The 19,634-nt window shown below is 42.2% G+C and overlaps 1 protein-coding gene across 1 annotated transcript in view; it reads left to right on the top strand.

Annotated features, from left to right (window-relative positions):
* Positions 1 to 19,634, top strand: part of ddr2a (discoidin domain receptor tyrosine kinase 2a) — a 56,129-nt gene that overhangs the window by 18,594 nt on the left and 17,901 nt on the right. The window contains exons 2-4 of the mRNA XM_084185609.1: positions 8,269 to 8,392; positions 17,957 to 18,059; positions 19,286 to 19,517. Of these exons, the coding sequence (XP_084041735.1) occupies positions 8,311 to 8,392; positions 17,957 to 18,059; positions 19,286 to 19,517 (417 nt within the window). The 5' untranslated portion in view covers positions 8,269 to 8,310. The remainder of the gene's footprint in view (positions 1 to 8,268; positions 8,393 to 17,956; positions 18,060 to 19,285; positions 19,518 to 19,634) is intronic.

Genomic DNA, 19,634 nt, shown 5'->3' with positions numbered 1-19,634 from the left:
AAAGTCTACCTGTGTGCAATCTAAGTGTCACATGATCTGTCACATGATCTCAGTATATTACACCAGTTCTGAAAGGCCCCAGAGTCTGCAACACCACTAAGCAAGGGGCATCACCAAGCAAGCGACACCATGAAGACCAAGGAGCTCTCCAAACAGGTCAGGGATAAAGTTGTGGAGAAGTACAGATCAGGGTTGGGTTATAAAAAAATATCAGAAACTTTGAACATCCCACGGAGCACCATTAAATCCATTATTAAAAAATGGAAAGAATATGGCACCACAACAAACCTGCCAAGAGAGGACTGCACACCAAAACTTGCGGACCAGGCAAGTAGGGCATTAATCAGAGGCAACAAAGAGACCAAAGATAACCCTGAAGGAGCTGCAAAGCTCCACAGCGGAGATTGGAGTATCTGTCCATAGGACCACTTTAAGCTGTACACTCCACAGAGCTGGGTTTTACGGAAGAGTGGCCAGAAAAAAGCCATTGCTTAAAGAAAAAAATAAGCTAACACATTTGGTGTTCGCCAAAAGGCATGTGGAAGACTCCCCAAACATATGGAAGAAGGTACTCTGGTCAGATGAGACTAAAATTAGATGCTACTTTTTTTTTTGGGGGGGGGGGGGGGTGAATAGTTATGCACGCTCAAGTTTTCTGTTTTTTTGTCTTATTTCTTGTTTGTTTCACAAAAAATAATATTTTGCATCTTCAAAGTGGTAGGCATGTTGTGTAAATCAAATTATACAAACCCCCCCCAAAAAATCCATTTTAATTCCAGGTTGTAGGGCAACAAAACAGGAAAAATGCCAAGGGGGGTGAATACTTTCACAAGCCCATATAAGTAGGCCAGTGTCTCAGTGTGATATGGCTGTAATCTTCTACTACAGGAAGTGGAGCACTTCTGAAGGAGAAACCAACTAGATGATGTATGATGATGATGAGTACACAATGAGGCCATTCAGAGGTCGATGGGTATTTGTGAAGGGGAGCTGTTGAGAGAGTTTGTACAGTTTTATAGCTGTTGTTTTTTGTGATTAGCTGATTACTGTAATGCTATTACAGTGAAATTATTGTATTTGTGAGAGAATGGATGGTTTAGAAATCATCCGCCGAAAGTTAACTGACCGGCATGAAAGCAGTATTTCTTATATTCTGGAAATCCAGATATCATAAATGTCTATTGGTTTCTAGAAACTGTGTAGAGCTGATGAAGTCATTCTGTGATATCATGTGTCATCAGAGGTCCATCTTGGCAGAGACAGAGTTCTTGGGCAGCAGATCAAAATGAACACATCCAAATACACTACATGACCAAAAGTATGTGGACACCTGCTTGTCGAACATCTAATTCCAAAATCATGGGCATTAATATGGAGTTGGTCCCCCCTTTGCTGCTATAACAGCCTCCACTCTTCTGGGAAGGCTTTCCACTAGATGTTGGAACATTGCTGCGGGGACTTGCTTCCATTCAGCCACGAGCATTAGTGAGGTCGGCACTGATGTTGGGCGATTAGGCCTGGCTCGCAGTTGAAGTTCCAATTCATCCCAAAGGTCGGGGCAAATTTCAGGTCTGCTGAGCGCAAACTTTAACGTTGTGAAAATTCTGTGCAACTTCCAGCGCACATTTACTGTGAACACTGAGGCTGTACCCGCTTTAAGTTAGTTTTAACAGTGGCCAAGTAGGCTACTGTGGCTATTTGATCATAATGTAGGCCTACCAGAGTGGTCTATCATCAAAAACAATGGAGAAAATGCATCCCATAACATTTTAACATGAGCTGTTAAATCATTCAGCCTACAGTAGAAGCCAATGTGTGGTGTTCAATGTAGGCCTACATTCCATGAGACTTGACATTAACCTGTTTATCCACTTGTCCTTCAGACAAGGTGACTGAAAATGGTGTTGTGTTGTTTAATGCAAGAAACATTTTTACATTACATTTTAGTCATTTAGCAGACGCTCTTATCCAGAGCGACTTACAGTTAGTGAGTGCATACATTATTTTTCATACTGCCCCCCCGTGGGAATCGAACCCACAACCCTGGCGTTGCAAACACCATGCTCTACCAACTGAGCTACCTCCCTGCCAGCCATTCCCTCCCCTACCCTGGACGACGCTAGGCCAATTGTGCGCCACCCCATGGGTCTCCCGGTCGCGGCCGGCTACGACAGAGCCTGGATTCGAATCAGGATCTCTAGTGGCACAGCTAGCACTGCGATGCAGTGCCTTAGACCACTGCGCCACTTGGGAGAAACCCTTTTACAAAATAAAACACATTATTATTCCCATACCATTATTACAGAGAATCAGACAAATTATGCTACCCTCTGCCTATTGGCTAGTTTGCTTATACAAGCCTGTATCAAAATACAACATTGCCCCTTTAAGACATAAAACATCTCTTTACCTGGCTGGCTTTTCAAAGATAGAAATGTGCACATTTTGTGCTCTTGTAGGAAGCAATCCCTCCCCTATTGCTGACTACAAAGTATCTATAACTGGGCTAATAACTCACTAACTAGCAATGGATATGAACAAAACGTGCACACGTGGCTACATGCAGCTCTCGCTTTGATCTCAAAACAAGAATATCTACGTACTTGTGACCACAGCTGTAAACAGTCCAGATCAAAGTAAATGGCACAGATCCATATATGGCAATGGTCTGTTTGCATAAAGGCCTACTGCAGCTCTGATTGGTTATGCGAACTGGTCTGTGTAGCGTATGGGCTGAGTCGTGCTTGTCAATGAAATAGAATCCTACTCCGATGCGTTCTGCGTACAACGAAAGTATCTTGCATAGTCCGTTTTGTTTCGGTGTGTTGATTTGAACTTGGCTAATATCGCGTTGGTTCGATCACAATTGCCACAGTAAAGGGAAACGTTGATAGTGTTAACTAACAGGGAAAACTCTAGGAAGTTGAGTGAAGTTCAATCGCGTGCTTCTCTCGGTGGGCTGATACAGTATTTCTTCTGCTGATACAGTATTTCTTCTGAGTGGCAGTCCCGGGGAGCTGCTTGGCTGTTTCCGGCTACTGCGTGCCCCGTGCGCAGTTTAGAGGGAACATTGCTGTGCAGGCCAGTCAAGCTCTTCCACACCTATCTCGACAAACAATTTCTGTTAAATAAATGTTAAATAAAATAAAAATGGACCTGGCTTTGTGCACAGAGGCATTCCGAACCATGAAAAACAGCCCCAGACCATTATTCCTCCTCCACCAAACTTTACAGGTGGCGCTATATGCATTGGGGCAGGTAGCATGCTCCTGGCATTCCCAGATCTGTCTGTCGGACTGCCAGATGGTGAAGCATGATTCATCACTCCAGAGAACGATTTTCCACTGCTCCAGAGTCCAATGGCAGCAAGCTTTACACCACTCCAGCCGACGCTTGGCATTGCGCATGGTGATCTTAGGCTTGTGTGCTGCTGCTCGGCCATGGAAACCCATTTCATGAAGCTCCCGCTGAACAGTTCTTGTGCTGATGTTGCTTCCAGAGGCAGTTTGGAACTTGGTGGTGAGTGTTGCAACCAAGAACAGACGATTTTTACGCGTTACGCGCTTCAGCACTGGGCGGTCCCATTCTGTGAGCTTGTGCGGCCTACGACTTAGCAGCTGAGCCATTGTTGCTCCTAGAAGTTTCCACTTCATAATAACAGCACTAACAGTTGACCGGGACAGCTCTAGCAAGGCAGAAATGTGAGGAACTAACTTGCTGGAAAGGTGGCACCCTTTGACCGTGCCACGTTAAAAGTCACTGAGCTCTTCAGTAAGGCCATTCTACTGCCAATGTTTGTCTATGGAGATTGCATGGCGGTGTGCTCGATTTTATACACCTGTCAGCAACGGGTGTGGCTGAAATAGCGGAATCCACTAATTTGAAGGGGTGTCCACATACTTTTGTATATATAGTGTATGTTTCCCACAACCACAACAGTATGGAACGCCGTTTGGGTCTTTGCGTGTCAAAAAAGATACACATCAAATAGCACTATTTGACGCGTCAAATAAGCTTTTAAGAATTAATACAATTCTATTATAGAATGTTGTGTGTGCTGAATTTACACGTGCAAGCCAAGCGCCACCATTATGATCACTGTCAAAGCTGTACAATACTGCATTGGTAATAAGGCATTATTTGTTCGACCGAATGGTAAAACGTCTGTGTGAGCATTTGAAATTAGATCAGGATCATAGGAGCTGGATCAAAAATGTTTGCAAATATCTTTGATACAGATGTTATTAGCAACTTATAGGTTATCTAGCTATCTTGAGCTTGGTATCTAACAAGCACCAATGCAACCAGCCTGAATACAATGACCAGTAAAAACTGCAGTCATTTTCAATATTCTTAGCAATGATTTAGGAATCCATGTGAGTAAGTATTAGCTAGGTAGCCATTTGTTGTTCTCCTATTGAAATAACTAGCTAGCCAGCTACTTAACTATGTTGGCCAAAACTAACGTTATAAGCAGCCAGCTAGCTTCATCTGGCTAGTATGGCTTGACCGGACCGGGTTATGTGTTGTGAAGCTAGCCACAATAAGGATTAGCCACAATAGTGGAATTTGCGTTTCGCCTTCAAAATACAAGTTACTCTTTGAAAGTGATGCAGAAGGTTACAAATGGTGGAATCATGCCATATATAGACTAGATAATGTTAAACAAGGTTGTAATGTGGAGTAATGAAATGGGGTATCAGTCTACTTGGTGACACCCACAGAACACAACTGTGAAGAGTTTACACAAATATTAGTGTCGTAGCTCTTATTGCGGGACTTTGACCGTGGGAAATCACCTCCCCAGTCAGCCTATTGTGCGTATTGACATTCATATTGCACTGTACAGCCTTACCTAAGGATTGGGGATCAATAAAATGGGCTACCAGTCTACTCAGTAACCAAGTGCTTTTGTAACAGATGTATATCGTACTCTCCTTGCGTTGTGTTTTTTCTTAATAAATCACATCAGCCAGTGGTCCCAGTTGAGCATCATTTATTTATGTTGTTAAATGGGAAACAGCACGTTAGTTGTGCATAGCTTAACGATATGGATGGCTGTCGATGGCAAAATCTGTAGCATGAAGGCAGCTGTGTTAGCAGTGGGCTTATGTGACCATTACGTCGGTGTATGCTAGCTAACACACTTATCTACAGCAATCATATGCCAAAGCACATCCCAGAAAGCCCCTCAATCCCTAACAGGTACCATATACCCACACATGTATAAATCAGTAACGTACAGCAACCTTGTACACATTGTAAAATATAAAACAGTATTCAGAACATGACCCCTGTATATATAGCCTCCCTACTGTCACTTTATTTTACTGTATATATAGCCTCCCTACTGTCACTTTATTTTACTTCTGCTCTTTTTTTCTCAACACTTTTTTGTTGTTGTTTTATTCTTACTTGTTTGTTTAAAATAAATGCACTGTTGGTTAAGGGCTGTAAGTAAGCATTTCACTGTAATGTCTGCACCTGTTGTATTCGGCGCATGTGACCAATAAAATTTGATTTGATTTGATTTGACCTAACCCTTGCATCACATTTTCATACTGGGAAGACCTGACGTTTGCGATCTCCCCCTAGCTGCAAGCGGGGCCAATCACAACACGCCTTATTGTCATCAGAGTTGAACCAACCAATAAGAATGCTTGAACATTAAATACAAATTTATTTAGAGGCAATTGGAAACATAACCAACCCTGTTACATTTTTTTCCCAAAGTCCTCCTCAGAGTTATCAGGCTCCAAAACATCCACGTTGTATTGTTTTTCCTCTGGAATAGTGTTCAATACACATAGGTTGACTGGTACAATAAATGTGGCTCAATTCATAGTGGTTTCAGAGACCCGCAATAAGAGCTACGACGCTAATGTTCTCTGGGTGTCACTGAGTAGCCTGATACCCCATGTCATTGATCCACAATCCATAGGTAAGGCTGTACAGTGAAATAAGTATGCCCCCAATGCAATTCTAAAGTCTAATACATCCAGTGTGATTTTTGTCAGATTAACAAATTGTATTTTGTTGAATTTATACAAGAACATTCCAACCTCGTTTAGCATGATTTGTCCACTATGTTGTATTCATTTGCATCACTTTAATTGAGAAACTTTTATTTTGAAGGCGAACCGCAAATTCCACTATTGTGGCTAATCCTTATTGTGGCTAGCTTCACATAGGTGGGTCTGACCACCATTAATCAAATAAGAACGGTCTTATAAATTAGGGGTATTTTAGATGATGACACCTAGCTAGAAAGTCAGTTACTAACTATAGCTACTGAAACAGATTATGTCGTTTTGCTATGTTTTTGGGGAAGAACATTGTTTGCATCCATCAGCTAGCTAGCTTTTTTATGACCAGCATTGTCCAGAGCTGGAAGTGTGTCTGCGCTCCTGCGGTAGCGGCAGGTGCGCCAGATAACTTTACCAGCATCATAGCATACGTATCAGTGAATCGTTGTGATATATGAAAAACGAGTGATAGTGTGATCAATGTGTAATAACTACGTAAAACATATATGAACGTGTTAAATTATTGTAATGACCTGGCTAGATCATAAATGAGCAATTGTCCAGACAGAGGTTTGAGTTTACGAATTCCCGGTTTATTAACCAAACTCAACACAGGTTACTGTTTGGCAGTAGCCCACGCCAAATAAATCAAAGATACCCGTATAAAACAACCGTGAACACCTCTTCTTAAGACAAGATGAAAGAGAGAGAACAATGTCTAAGCATGGTCTTAAACTAGCGGTGCTCCACCCCCCTGCCAAAAGTGTTTAGTCCGGAATGAACAGCCAGAAACTTCGCGTGCGCATACACACAACTACACACTCGTACCTCTTTGGCACAGGATAAAGACCAGGGAACCTCCCCTTTCGGCTTTCTTTAAGTATCGCATCTGCATGAGGGGAAATAGCGCCACTGTCCGCCCCAGCACCTGTTGTTATTGTTTTTATTTTGTGGACGAAACGGAGGTGAGGTGTGTCGAGCAGTGTGGTATAATTAAATTGCAGTACATATTCTGTTGTTCTATCGCGCGTGCAATGATGTCGAAAGGGGAAAAAACTGTGTTCGTTGTCTGCAGTAACTTTGTTATTGTAATATCCCAAACGGACGTGGCAGTTAAACCATTAAGGATTCCAGCTTTAACTCTGTAAAGTCCATATTGCACTCGTCACCCCTCTGCCTTTCTCTTCAGTAGCACACTACCACTTCACCTAAGGTTCCAAAACCCTATGTATTTTATGGTAGTTACATAGCTGCTGTGTATTGACATTTCATTTACACATTGTTACATGGTACTTCCAACTGTTACTATCCAATATATTCTGCGTAAAGGTTAAAATATGCTAGATAAATGTTAACTTTTATATAAGCAAACATAGAACAACCACTAATGATTCTGTTCCAGTAATAAATTAACATGACCATTTTGTACCCCATACTTTAAATGCAGCATTGTGTTTGTTACATAAGCTATTGACACAGTGTGCAAGCCACATACTAAGACTGATTGTGATTATGTAACAATGAGTTACTAGATCATTATGCGAGTGGGAGGCCAGACAACCACACAAGACTAGAGTCAATTACTAAAAGCTTTGTTCAAGATCACTGTGAGTAGACATCAACTTTTCCTTTGAGGTTAGACAATTGGCTGTTTGGGTCCTGCTGGACCTGTCTCTGTCTCGCTGTATGATCAGTCCCGCTGTGGTAATGTCTGTGGTGGCCCACTCTGCTGCTCTCTCTCTCTCTTTCCACTCTCTCTCTACCTCTCTGCCTTACTTTGAATTTATTCCTACCTCCTTTTGTCTGAAGTCCTCTAACACACACACACACACACACACACACACACGCACACATTTACTATTAGATGTTTAGATGTATGGGTACAGTTTAATTCCTTAGAGCTGGCTACTGTAATATTGAATTATCCCCACCATTTTGACTTTATTATCCCTTTGCTATTCACTTGTGTAATGAATGAATGGAAATTCCAATTTTAGACAGCAATTATTGTCTTTATTGAGCAAATTAAAACCATTCCTCCAGTAAAAGCTGCAGCTTGCCCATAGAACCTCTCAGATGGTCTGGTACCCTGGAGGAAAGACATGAAACCACATCAACTGCCTGAATATACACCATGGATTCAAACACGGACCCTTGAACTTCTGTTTTATTTCACCACAGTCCAAATACTTCAACTTGTATGACATATTTTGACTGTCTGTTGTTTTCCCATTGATTTCAGGTTTGAAGACCCTCTCGGTGTGTGTGTGAGTGTGTGTTTGGGATGAAGCGCCTGTGGGACAAACACTTCCCGTTGCTCATCCTTCTCTACCTGGTAGGAGATGTCACCTCACAGGTTAACCCAGGTGAGTGTTGCCATGGGAACGGTGTGGGGAGCTGTGTGTGCTTGTGTGTGTTTGTGTCCATGTGGTGGCCTTAATTGCTACTGCTGTTTCTTTGATATGAGTGGCACTGTTCTGGTGTCCATGGTTTTCTCCACTTTTACCACTCTATGGGTGCTTCACTGAGGGAAAGTGTGATGTCAAGAATACAACCAATTATATTTTACAAGGAAACCCAGAGGCAACATTTTGTGAGCAGAGACAGATCACTGACAACCACTAGGCAACATAGAAAATCTGAGTCAACTCCTGATAAATACAATGACTTGGGACTATAGTATGTGTCACAACATTATAGAGCTGTTCTCATTAAATAGAGGTATATAATTGGATAAAAGAGCAGGGCACAAGGCCAAGCAATAGGCCTAGGAGAGAGTGTGTGTGGTGCGTGCATGGTCTTTTACAGCTGTGGCAGTCTACTCTGAGAGAGGGGGAGATAATTGTAGAGTCAGTTCTCCACATTAACATTGCTTTTTAATTAAAGCCTGCTCCAGGCAAACTACAAACACACCAGAACATTTCTCACAAAATTGTCTGGAGCTCCTCGAAGCAAACAAATGCTATGTTATGTATGCTGTAAACTTGGTGCAGGGAAACAACTATTTGTTTTCATGGACTTTCATGAACATACATGGAAACTTCAACGTCTTTAACAGTAGAGTGACAAACACATACAAACACACACTGGACACACCAGTGGCGGTCAGTGCCGTTTAAAATGAGGGAGGAGTGAGGATTTTTTTTTTTCATGAGCATGGCCTTATTTCTATTACAGCATATTGAATAACTGTCATTCATATTCCATTCACCCAGTTCAATGTAACAGCGATAGGTTTAGGCTACTACATGATACTCACATTTTCCCTATACCCATCATGAGGTTGCTACAACCTAGCCTATGAATGAACGTTTTTAAAACGTAGGTGCACACAGGTCGAGAGAAAAATTTGAGGTGACAGGCGGTGACACATGGATAGACATTGACATATTCAATACCGCCTTGCACGCTCTTGCCTGCATCGAGCTGATATAGAGTGTAATCATTAGTCCAACAGTTGCAAACAAGAATTTCTATTGGACAAATTCAGGTATGTTTATACTCGTTTTGTTCTGTTTCCTTCCGTTTAAGAAATGTTTTTCAACAGAATCGACGGAATGAATACTCTCCTGATCACACGTAAACACAGTTCACTTTCATAGCAGCCACGTTGTATTCCTTCTCGCATCTATGCCCTCTCCTCCTCTCACCTTTTCCCTTCACTTGTGGACTTTAATGTACAACACATCAGCTGTATGTGACCAGGCGCAAAAAAACGTTCCAAACCATATCATAACCGCTACACACAGCCTACATCGTTGTCACCATATTAGCTAAAGTAACTACATAGTCAACATAGCTAAAAGAACTAACGCGTTAGTAAACCCGCTACAATCATGCAGTAACATTACAGCGTACAGTCAGTAAGCAGTTTAGCACTTACACCGGCGTGCCCCGGTGGCAATAAATTACAGTGCACTCGGAAAGTATTCAGACCCCTTTACTTTTTTCACATTTTGTTACATTACAGCCTTATTCTAAAGTGGATTTATTTTTAATCCTCAGCAATCTACACACAATACCCCATGATGACAAAGCAAAAACAGTCGTTTTTAAATATGTTTACACATTTACTAAAAAATAAAAAACTGAAATATTATATTTACATAAGTATTCAGACCCTTTAATTAGTACTTTGTTGAAGCACCTTTGGCAGCGATTACAGCCTCGAGTCTTCTTGGGTATGACACTACAAGCTTGGCACACCTGCATTTGGGGAGTTTCTCCCATTCTTCTCTGCAGATCCTCGCAAGCTGCGTAGCTATTTTCAGGTCTCTCCAGAGATGTTTGATCGGGTTCAAGTCCGGGCTTTGGCTGGGCCACTCAAGGACATTCAGACACTTGTCCCGAAGACACTCCTGCATTGTCTTGGCTGTGTGCTTAGGGTCATTGTCCTGTTGGAAGGTGGCAGTTACACCATTAAGGATTCCAGCTTTAACTCTGTAAAGTCCATATTGCACTCTTCACCCCTCTGCCTTTCTCTTCAATAACACACTACCACTTCACCTAAGGATCCAAAACCCTATGCATTTGCATGGTAGTTACATAGGTGCAGTGTATTGACATTGCATTTACACATTGTTACATGGTACTTCCAACTGTTACTGTCCAATAAGGTATTTCAGTTTTCGCTTTGTCATTAATGGGGTACTATGTGTATATTGATGAGGATTATTGTATTATTTTATCCATTTTAGAATAAGGCTGTAACGTAACATAATGTGGAAAAAGTCAAGGGGTCTGAATACTTTCCGAATGCACTGTAGTAAAACCAAAAGCTTACCATGACTTGGAAGAGTTCCAGTGTTGTGTTGGATAGTCATAGCCAGCTAGCTAACAAAGCATCCCTCTGTTTGAACAGGGTGTTTTGAGTAGGCTAAACTAGCTAGCTGCATTTGCTAGCTAAGTAGGCCTAAGTGAAACTGAAAGTGAAATAAAATGACTCTGTCTCTCTCTTGCTTCTCCTTCATTTTGGAAGAAATTAATTTGTTAAAAACTGTTCAACTATTGTCTTTCTCTTTTTTTGAGTCAACTACTCACCACATTTTATGCTTTCAGTACTATACACTACCGGTCAAAAGTTTTAGAACACCTACTCATTCTAGGGTTTTTCTTTATTTTTTTACTATTTTCTACATTGTAGAATAATAGTGAAGACATCAAAACTATGAAATAACACATATGGAATCATGTAGTCACCAAAAAAGTGTTAAACAAATCAAAATATATTTTATATTTGAGATTCTTTAAATAGCCACCCTTTGCCTTGATGACAGCTTTGCACACTCTTGGCATTCTCTCAACCAGCTTCACCTGGAATGCTTTTCCAACAGTCTTGAAGGAGTTCCCACATGTGCTGAGCACTTGTTGGCTGCTTTTCCTTCACTCTGCGGTCTGACTCATCCCAAACCATCTCAATTTGGTTGAGGTCGGGGGATTGTGGAGGCCAGGTCATCTGATGCAGCACTCCACCACTCGCCTTTTTGGTAAAATAGCCCTTACACAGCCTGTAAGTGTGTTGGGTCATTGTCCTGTTGAAAAACAAATGATTGTCCCACTAACTCAAAATGGATGGGATGGCGTATCGCTGCAGAATGCTGTGCTAGCCATGCTGGTTAAGTGTGCCTTGAATTCTAAATAAATCACAGACAGTGTCACCAGCAAAGCACCCCCACACCATAACACATCCTCCTCCATGCTTTACGGTGGGAGCTACACATGCAGAGATCATCCATTCACCCACACCATGTCTCACAAGACACAGCGGTTGGAACCAAAAATCTCAAATTTGGACTCCAGACCAAAATACAAATTTCCACCGGTCTAATGTCCATTGCTCGTGTTTCTTGGCCCAAGCAAGTCTCTTCTTATTGGTGTCCTTTAGTAGTGGTTTCTTTGCAGCAATTCGACCATGAAGGCCTGATTTACACAGTCTCCTCTGAACAGTTGATGTTGAGATGTGTCTGTTACTTGAATTCTGTGAAGCATTTATTTGGGCTGTAATTTCTGAGGTGCAGTTAACTCTATTGAACTTATCCTCTGCAGCAGAGGTAACTCTGGGTCTTCCATTCCTGTGGCGGTCCTCATGAGAGCCAGTTTCATCATAGCGCTTGATGGTTTTTGCAACTGCACTTGAAGAAACTTTCAAAGTTCTTGAAATTTTCTGTATTGACTGACCTTCATGTCTTAAAGTAATGATGGACTGTCGTTCCTCTTTGCTTATTTGAGCTGTTCTTGCCATAATATGGACTTGGTCTTTTACCAAATAGGGCTATCTTCTGTATACCCCCCCTACCTTGTCACAACACAACTGATTGGCTCAAACGCTTTAAGAAGGAAAGAAGTTCCACAAATTAACTTTTAAGAAGGCACACCTGTTAATTGAAATGCATTCCAGGTGACTACCTCATGAAGCTGGTTGAGAGAATGCCAAGAGTGTGAAAAGCTGTCATCAAGGCAAAGGGTGGCTATTTGAAGAATCTCAAATATAAAATATATTTTGATTTGTTTAATACTTTTCTTGGTTACTACATGATTCCATATATGTTATTTCATAGTTTTGATGTCTTCACTATTATAAAACAATGTAGAAAATAGTAAAAAATAAAGAAAAACCCTTGAATGAGTAGGTGTTCTAAAACTTTTGAACGGTAGTGTATGTGATTATATTTAGTATAGTTTTATCTAAAAAGGAAAACGTTTTAAATGTTTTACCATTTCTATTTTTATGAAATTCACTGAGGAGGATGGTCCTCCCCTTCCTCCTCTGAGGAGCCTCCACTGGGACACACCCTTCTCTCCGTTCATGCGTGTATTTTACAGCCTACAGTGTGGCTGATCTGTAAGACTAGCATGTTGCTATATTGGCAGACAGAGAGAGTAGGTTTATAAAAAATGGGTGTTCTCTCCAATGGGACAGAGCAGTGAAGTGGTGGGTGCTGTGGTTGTTTTCAGGCCTGTCTACATCTCGTCATCTCTGTTGCTAGAGGTCTCTGCCCTGGTTTACCAGATGTGCTCCGGAGATACAGCAGAGTGGATCAGCTTGACCGTATACAGCTTTAGTCTATCCCTATTACTTGATCTACAGTCCAGTCTTATCCCAACCTGAATCCATCTCTATTTCTCCATCTCTACTCCAGACTTATTCCAGTCTCTATGGCTCCTACTCTACAGTGAAAGCATGTCGCCCACTCAGAATGGAAATGGGAAAGACAGAGATGGTATAACTGCACTGCTCAGGAATTTTAAACAGGGGAAAGTTGGCATCAACATGCATCTCAGTGCTACTAAATTCAGCAATGCATATTTCCTGCCTTCTGTTTTTTTCCTCTCCATCCATGCAGCAGAATGATAGTTAGACCCAGTAAGACCTGTGATTGAGTCAACGAGACTCATAGCAAAACTGTAGAGTGACAAGGGACGGACAGACGCACAATTCCCTCATCCATTCTCTTGTGTTTCAGAGATCTTTGTCCAGTTTAGAAGATTTGAAATCTGTAAATAATTATGATTTCTCTCTCACGCGCCGTCAAAATGATTCTCCCACAATGGGGCATATTTGGGATTTAGAACATTTTGTTGCATGAATTTAAATGAACTTTGGCCATGTTCAGGTGCATTAGTACTCTGCACTCCACCACTTCTGAGTGGTCAACAACAATCCCAGCAAATACACATGGGAAGGCCATTTCAATATACTTTCCTGCTGTCAGTATGTCTGGAATGCATTAACCACATACTTTCCATACACAACACACACACACACACACACACACACACACACACACACAATTATAAACTGCCACCAAGGTCAGATCGTCCCGTGATTTAAGGCTGGGTACAGCCATTGTGATGAAGATATTGCTGTCATCATAATACAATAGAAAGGCTTTGAGACCGTTTACACAAGATGGCCAAGGACAAAATTGACTATAATATCATAGTACTGTGCGTGTGTGTGTGTGTGTGTGTTTGGAGCTTGTGGTTAGACCGCAAACACTATGAAACAAGCCTGCCTTTCACTGGCCAGAGCATGAGCACAGAGAAATAAAAGGGGTGAGGGAGGGAAAGGAGCCACTGTGTGTGTGTGTGTGTGTGTGTATGTGTGTGCTTACGTGTATGTGTGACCTGTAAGAGTATGAGCCAGTTGGGATGTGAGAGGGTTCGTCCAGCTCTCTCTATTTGGGCAGCAGGTAGCCTAGTGGTTAGAGCGTTGGGCCAGTAACCAAAAGGTCGCTGATTCGAATACCCGTACTGACAAGGTGAAAAACCTTAATTTGCTCCAGGTGCGTCGTACTACTATGACTGACCCTGTAAAACAACACATTTCACTGCACCTATCTGATGTATGTGGCAATAAAAGCATTTTTTTTCTCTTCTCTTTCTCGCACTCTCTTTCTTCGCTCTCTCTCTCTCTCTCTCTCTCCACACAAGGCTGGTATTTTTCCACCTTTTCAGAGGTGATATTTTATTTTTAGATGGTGTGTGTGTGTACACGTTTTACTATACTTGTGAGTACCAGAAGGCCTCACAAGAATAGTAAACCAACTAAACTTCTGAGATAAGAGGACATTTTGCTGGTCCTCACAGGCTATTTTAGTCTTAGGGGTTAGGTTAAGGGTTAGAATTAGGGTTAGGAGTTAGGGTTTGGGGTAAAGTTAAGGGTTAGGGGTTAGGGAAAATAGGATTTTGAATGGGAATCTATTGTTGGTCCCCAAAAAGTCCTCACAAGTATGGTAAGTCCTCACAAGTGCCCCATGAGTCACCCCTGAGGGTAAGCTAGATAAACACGCCACAAACCAACATTTAGGAGAGAGGTTCATCCAGCGCACTGAAAAACACCTCTCTCTCTCTCTCTCCTCCTTTGTTGCATGCTTTAGTTTAGGATGTGGTCTGAGCCACTGATAATGACTTATTTTCACCAATTACATTCAAGGTAATGACAAATTCTTTCTCTGCTTTCTCCTCTACTGTCTCTGGACTGAGCCAATGGATATGTCTGGCTGTAGTTAATGGAAAATTACCTTATTATGGATCAGTTTTATTTTTGTACCAAGTGAATCCCACATAATGTGGTTGTTCAGAGTTTCATTCTGTTGTATTTGTGTCCTGCTGTGACACTAATATGACACGCTTCATTCATGCAATATCAAGTATGTTGTGGTTTTTCAGTTATTCTAGTCTGAAAACAACAATCAGTTGCTCTGTTAATGCATGCAAAGTCAAGCCTAGTCTCCCCCTATTTTTCTCTCTTTCTCTCTCTCTGGTTCTCTTTCTCCCTGCCTCTGTTTGCAGTGGACACCTGTATGTGAATGGACTCAAGTTTCTCCTCTTTCACTCACAGACCAGTGGTGAAATACAGATGTAGGATCTTAATTTGAGCCAGTTTGCTACAGCAGGAAAATAATCCTGCAGCAACAGGAAATGTGAATTATTATGTGGATTATAATTAATGGACATTTTTGTAGGGATTGATGCATTTTTCGTAAGGGAAAATCAATTCTTAAATTTCTAAGTAGAAATGACAAACTTCAGAAGCCTTTTTAAACCTTAAATACACTACAAGTTAGAAATGTCCTGCATTGTAGGAAAGTTCTCCTGCAACAGGGTGATCAAATTAAGATCCTACACCGGTACTATGGTCAACTAGCCCAACTTCCACCACTCATATATTAAAGGTCGACTTTCGGCACGAAAAACGGTCCAACTCTGCTTCTTTCTCAATTTTCAAACATGGTATGATGGTGCATTGATCAGTTATACAGTTTAAAGCTGTTATTTTTGGGGGTTTGCCCAAAGTCGACCTTTAAGCGCAGCATTTTAATCATGGAAAAAAACTGCACAGATCTGTGCAAAGAGTACTGTGCACACTGTATTATAATCTACAGTGTGAATCAAGTTGAATTAAACTTTATTAATTAACCAGAGTTTAGTAAACTGTTGTAAAAAATGTTATGGATGTTTTGCTCACTGCTCGCTTATGGAGTCTCAGAGATGCCTGGAGAGCCAATGAAATGTTGCCAAATACAACACATGAGTCAAAACTGACATTATTATTGGAGGAATTGCAGATGTTATCACATTTGATTGCAATTACGTTACCAAGGTTACCACTAATAGACTGAAAATATGAGAAGTGTGTGATGATTATGGCTGACATGTCTGTCTAGGCGTGAGGGAGGGGGGAGATGGGGGAGGGAGGACAGGAGAGGAGGACAGGAGAAGATAAAGACAGGAGAATGGGAGGGAGGAAAGGGGGCGGTGCGGAGGAGAAGGTGGTCTCACATCTGGAATAGTTTTTTGTTTTGGGACGGATCTGTTTCTGGCGTGAGTCTCACCGTCACTGCCAGGATGAACCCTGAGAGGTTTCCCCATATTGACTTTTAAGCAAACATTTGGAAGAGGGAGGGAGGACAGAAAGAAAGGATAAAAAAGTGAGGAAGGACAGAAAGGCCTTGAGCGTTGTGTGTGCTGTTACTGGCAGCTTCACAAAGACTTTCCTGTGTGTCAGACGGAGCTGAGCTGAGGGGCCATGCTGAAGGGAGAGTCTCTCCCTGGCCTGCACTTCCTCCTCCACTCCCTGTTACCAGCCTGACCCCAAGATATCACACACTCTGTACACTTCAGTATACACACACATAAACATACAGGTAGTCTGTCTGTCTCTGTCTCTGTCTCTGTCTCTGTCTGTCTGTCTGTCTGTCTGTCTGTCTCTGTCTGTCTGTCTGTCTGTCTGTTCCCTTGTACTTCCTCTGCCACTCATACTGACCAGCTTGACCCTGCGCTATCACACACACTGTAGAAACTACAGTATACACACACACATACAGACAGTTTGATGAAGTGTTCAGCCGGAAAGCAGCGAAGACATTGGTCGTGTTGTCTCCAAGTTAATTGTTAGCATCAGTTTTCTACTGAGTAGAGAAGACAGTTGAAGCAATGATATGGCCAGTGATTATTATAAACCTCAATAAATAGTCCTTATACACCCAGCCCTGGGATAATATTGATGGAAAAATCACCTTCTATTTTTACTCCCAGAAACAGCAACAAAAGTAAGGAAATGATATTTCAGGCTTGTAAAAGTTAAAAGATACCATCTCTTCTATGTCACGAGTAGTTACCCGCTAGCCCACCGGATCACAGTGAGCAGGATGAAATGTTCAAACGCCCACAGTTACCTTTGATCGCTCCTCACTGCTACAGGGGAAAGACCACACAGGAGCAGTGGGGTATTCTCTAACACACATACACACACGCACTACGTGCTACCCCTTATGTTTGCACTGGCAGAGAGGTTGAACGGATCCTTGCTCTTTATTTCAATAAAGCAACCACACTCTTAGTGCTGGGGAGAGGGGATGTGTTTTTGTACCCACACTGACTAAACGGCCACCTCTCTCTCTCAATTTCAGAATGTGATGACTCGACAGAAGGGGGGATTAGTTTTGATTTTAGAAGAAGGGAGTAGGGTGGTGTATGTCTATGGTTTATAATAATTAATAATAATTAATAATGTCTGAAGGTCTATGGTTTATAGAACCCACCACTGTGGTTGGTCTGACTGGGCTGGGCTGGGGGAGTTATGATTAAAACCCAGTATATAGTATAGTATTTAAAACCATGGCACCAGGTGGAGGAGATTAGACAGATGATCCAGGTCAATACAGACTGTGTGTTTATGTCTGAGAGCTCAGTAAGAGTTACCACCACACACCTCGGTGTAGCGCAGGTGGTCCAGTGAACCATGCTCGCGTGACTAGTAACTTTGCTTGTGTTAGCTCCTAATGTCTATGCTTTGCATTGTTTCAATAACGGGTCGGTCATACTTGTTTATGTGTGGAGCGCATTGTTTATGTGTGGACGTGTGTGGGTGTGTGCGTGACTGTGTGTTTGCATGTGTGTGTACTAAAAGCCGTCTTGTGTTGTAGGTGTGTGTCGGTACCCTCTGGGAATGTCAGAAGGGCAGATTCAGGATGAAGACATCTCAGCCTCCAGTCAGTGGTCTGAGTCTACTGCTGCTAGATACGGCAGGTACTGTATACACAAACGCATGCACACACACATACACTGAGTCTACAAAACATAATATTGAGTTGCACCCCCTTTTGCCCTCAGAACAGCCTCAATTCGTCAGGACATAGACTCTACAAGGTGTCGAAAGTGTTCCACAGGGATGCTGGCCCATGTTAACTCCAATGCTTCCCACAGTTGTGTCAAGTTGGCGGGATGTCCTATGGGTGATGGACCATTCTTGATACACATGGAAAACTGTTGAGCGTGAAAAACCCAGCAGCGTTGCAGTTCTTGACACTCAAACCGGTGCGCCTGGCACCTACTACCATACCCCGTTCAAAGGCACTTACATTTTTTGTCTTACCCATTCACCCTCTGAATGGCACACATATACAATCCATGTCTCGATTGTCTCAACGCTTAAAAATCCTTCTTTAACCTGTCTCCTTCCCTTCATCTACACTGATTGAAGTGGATTTAACAAGTGACATCAATAAGGGATCATAGCTTTCACCTTGATTCACCTGGTCAGTCTATGTCATGGAAAGAGCATGTGTTCCTAATGTTTTGTACACTCAGTGTATACATACATACATCTCAACTTCAATTTAGTAGACAGGACACATGCAGGCGCCCCAACAACTACACACATGAACACTCATGCACACTCGTATACACTCACACACAAACGTTTTCAAGAGTATGTGTCCGTGTTTGTGGGTTTTCAATAAACTGCGTATCAATTCCCACTCTCAGCTTGTTATGGTTAAGCCTGGAAAGAGCAAGAGAGAAAGAAACCGAGAGAGAGAGTGATTGTGCGTGTGTGTGTGCAAATTAGTGTGTGTTGGAGAGTGTGGGTGGCCTGCACTCAGTGTAAGGAAGATAATGATGTAATCTATGTTCTTTTTATTCTGACCTAGCCTTCCCTCTCCCTTGCCAGCTCAGCACTAAATGAACACTTTAACATTCATTTACAGCAAAGGTGTTTGTTTAATAGGCTGTATGAACTGACATCCAGTCACCACACTCACTTTCCACTCACCTCTCCTTTCTCTCACACTCCATCCCTTCCTATCTTCCTCTCTCTCCTTTCCCTCCACCCTTTCTCTCTCTCTCTCGCTCTCTCTCTCTCTCTCTCTCTCTCTCTGTGTACTCCTGCCTCCCTTTCACTCATTCTCACTATCCTTTTTTCTATGTGTTATCGCCCTCTCTCCCTCTACTTCCCCTCTCCTCCCTCTCTTTAGGTTGGACTTTGAGGAGGGTGATGGTGCGTGGTGTCCAGAGATAACCGTTGAACCAGACAGCCTGAAGGAGTTCCTCCAGATAGACCTGCGTTCCCTCCACTTCATCACCCTGGTGGGCACACAGGGCCGCCACGCAGGGGGCATCGGCAACGAGTTCGCCCAGATGTACAAGATCAAATACAGCCGTGACGGCAGCCGCTGGATCTCCTGGAGGAACAGGCAGGGCAAACAGGTAATCAATCAGTTATGAAGTTGACTATTGGTTGACAGTGACAGGAATATAAAAGTGTTGATCATAAAATATTGATTGATAATGGTAATATTGGTGATGTGTGACGTCAATCTAAGT

This window comes from Coregonus lavaretus (genome assembly GCF_964263955.1).
Source record: "Coregonus lavaretus genome assembly, chromosome: 21".
Taxonomy (NCBI): Eukaryota; Metazoa; Chordata; class Actinopteri; order Salmoniformes; family Salmonidae; genus Coregonus; species Coregonus lavaretus.
This window is presented reverse-complemented; position numbering and strand designations above follow the sequence as displayed.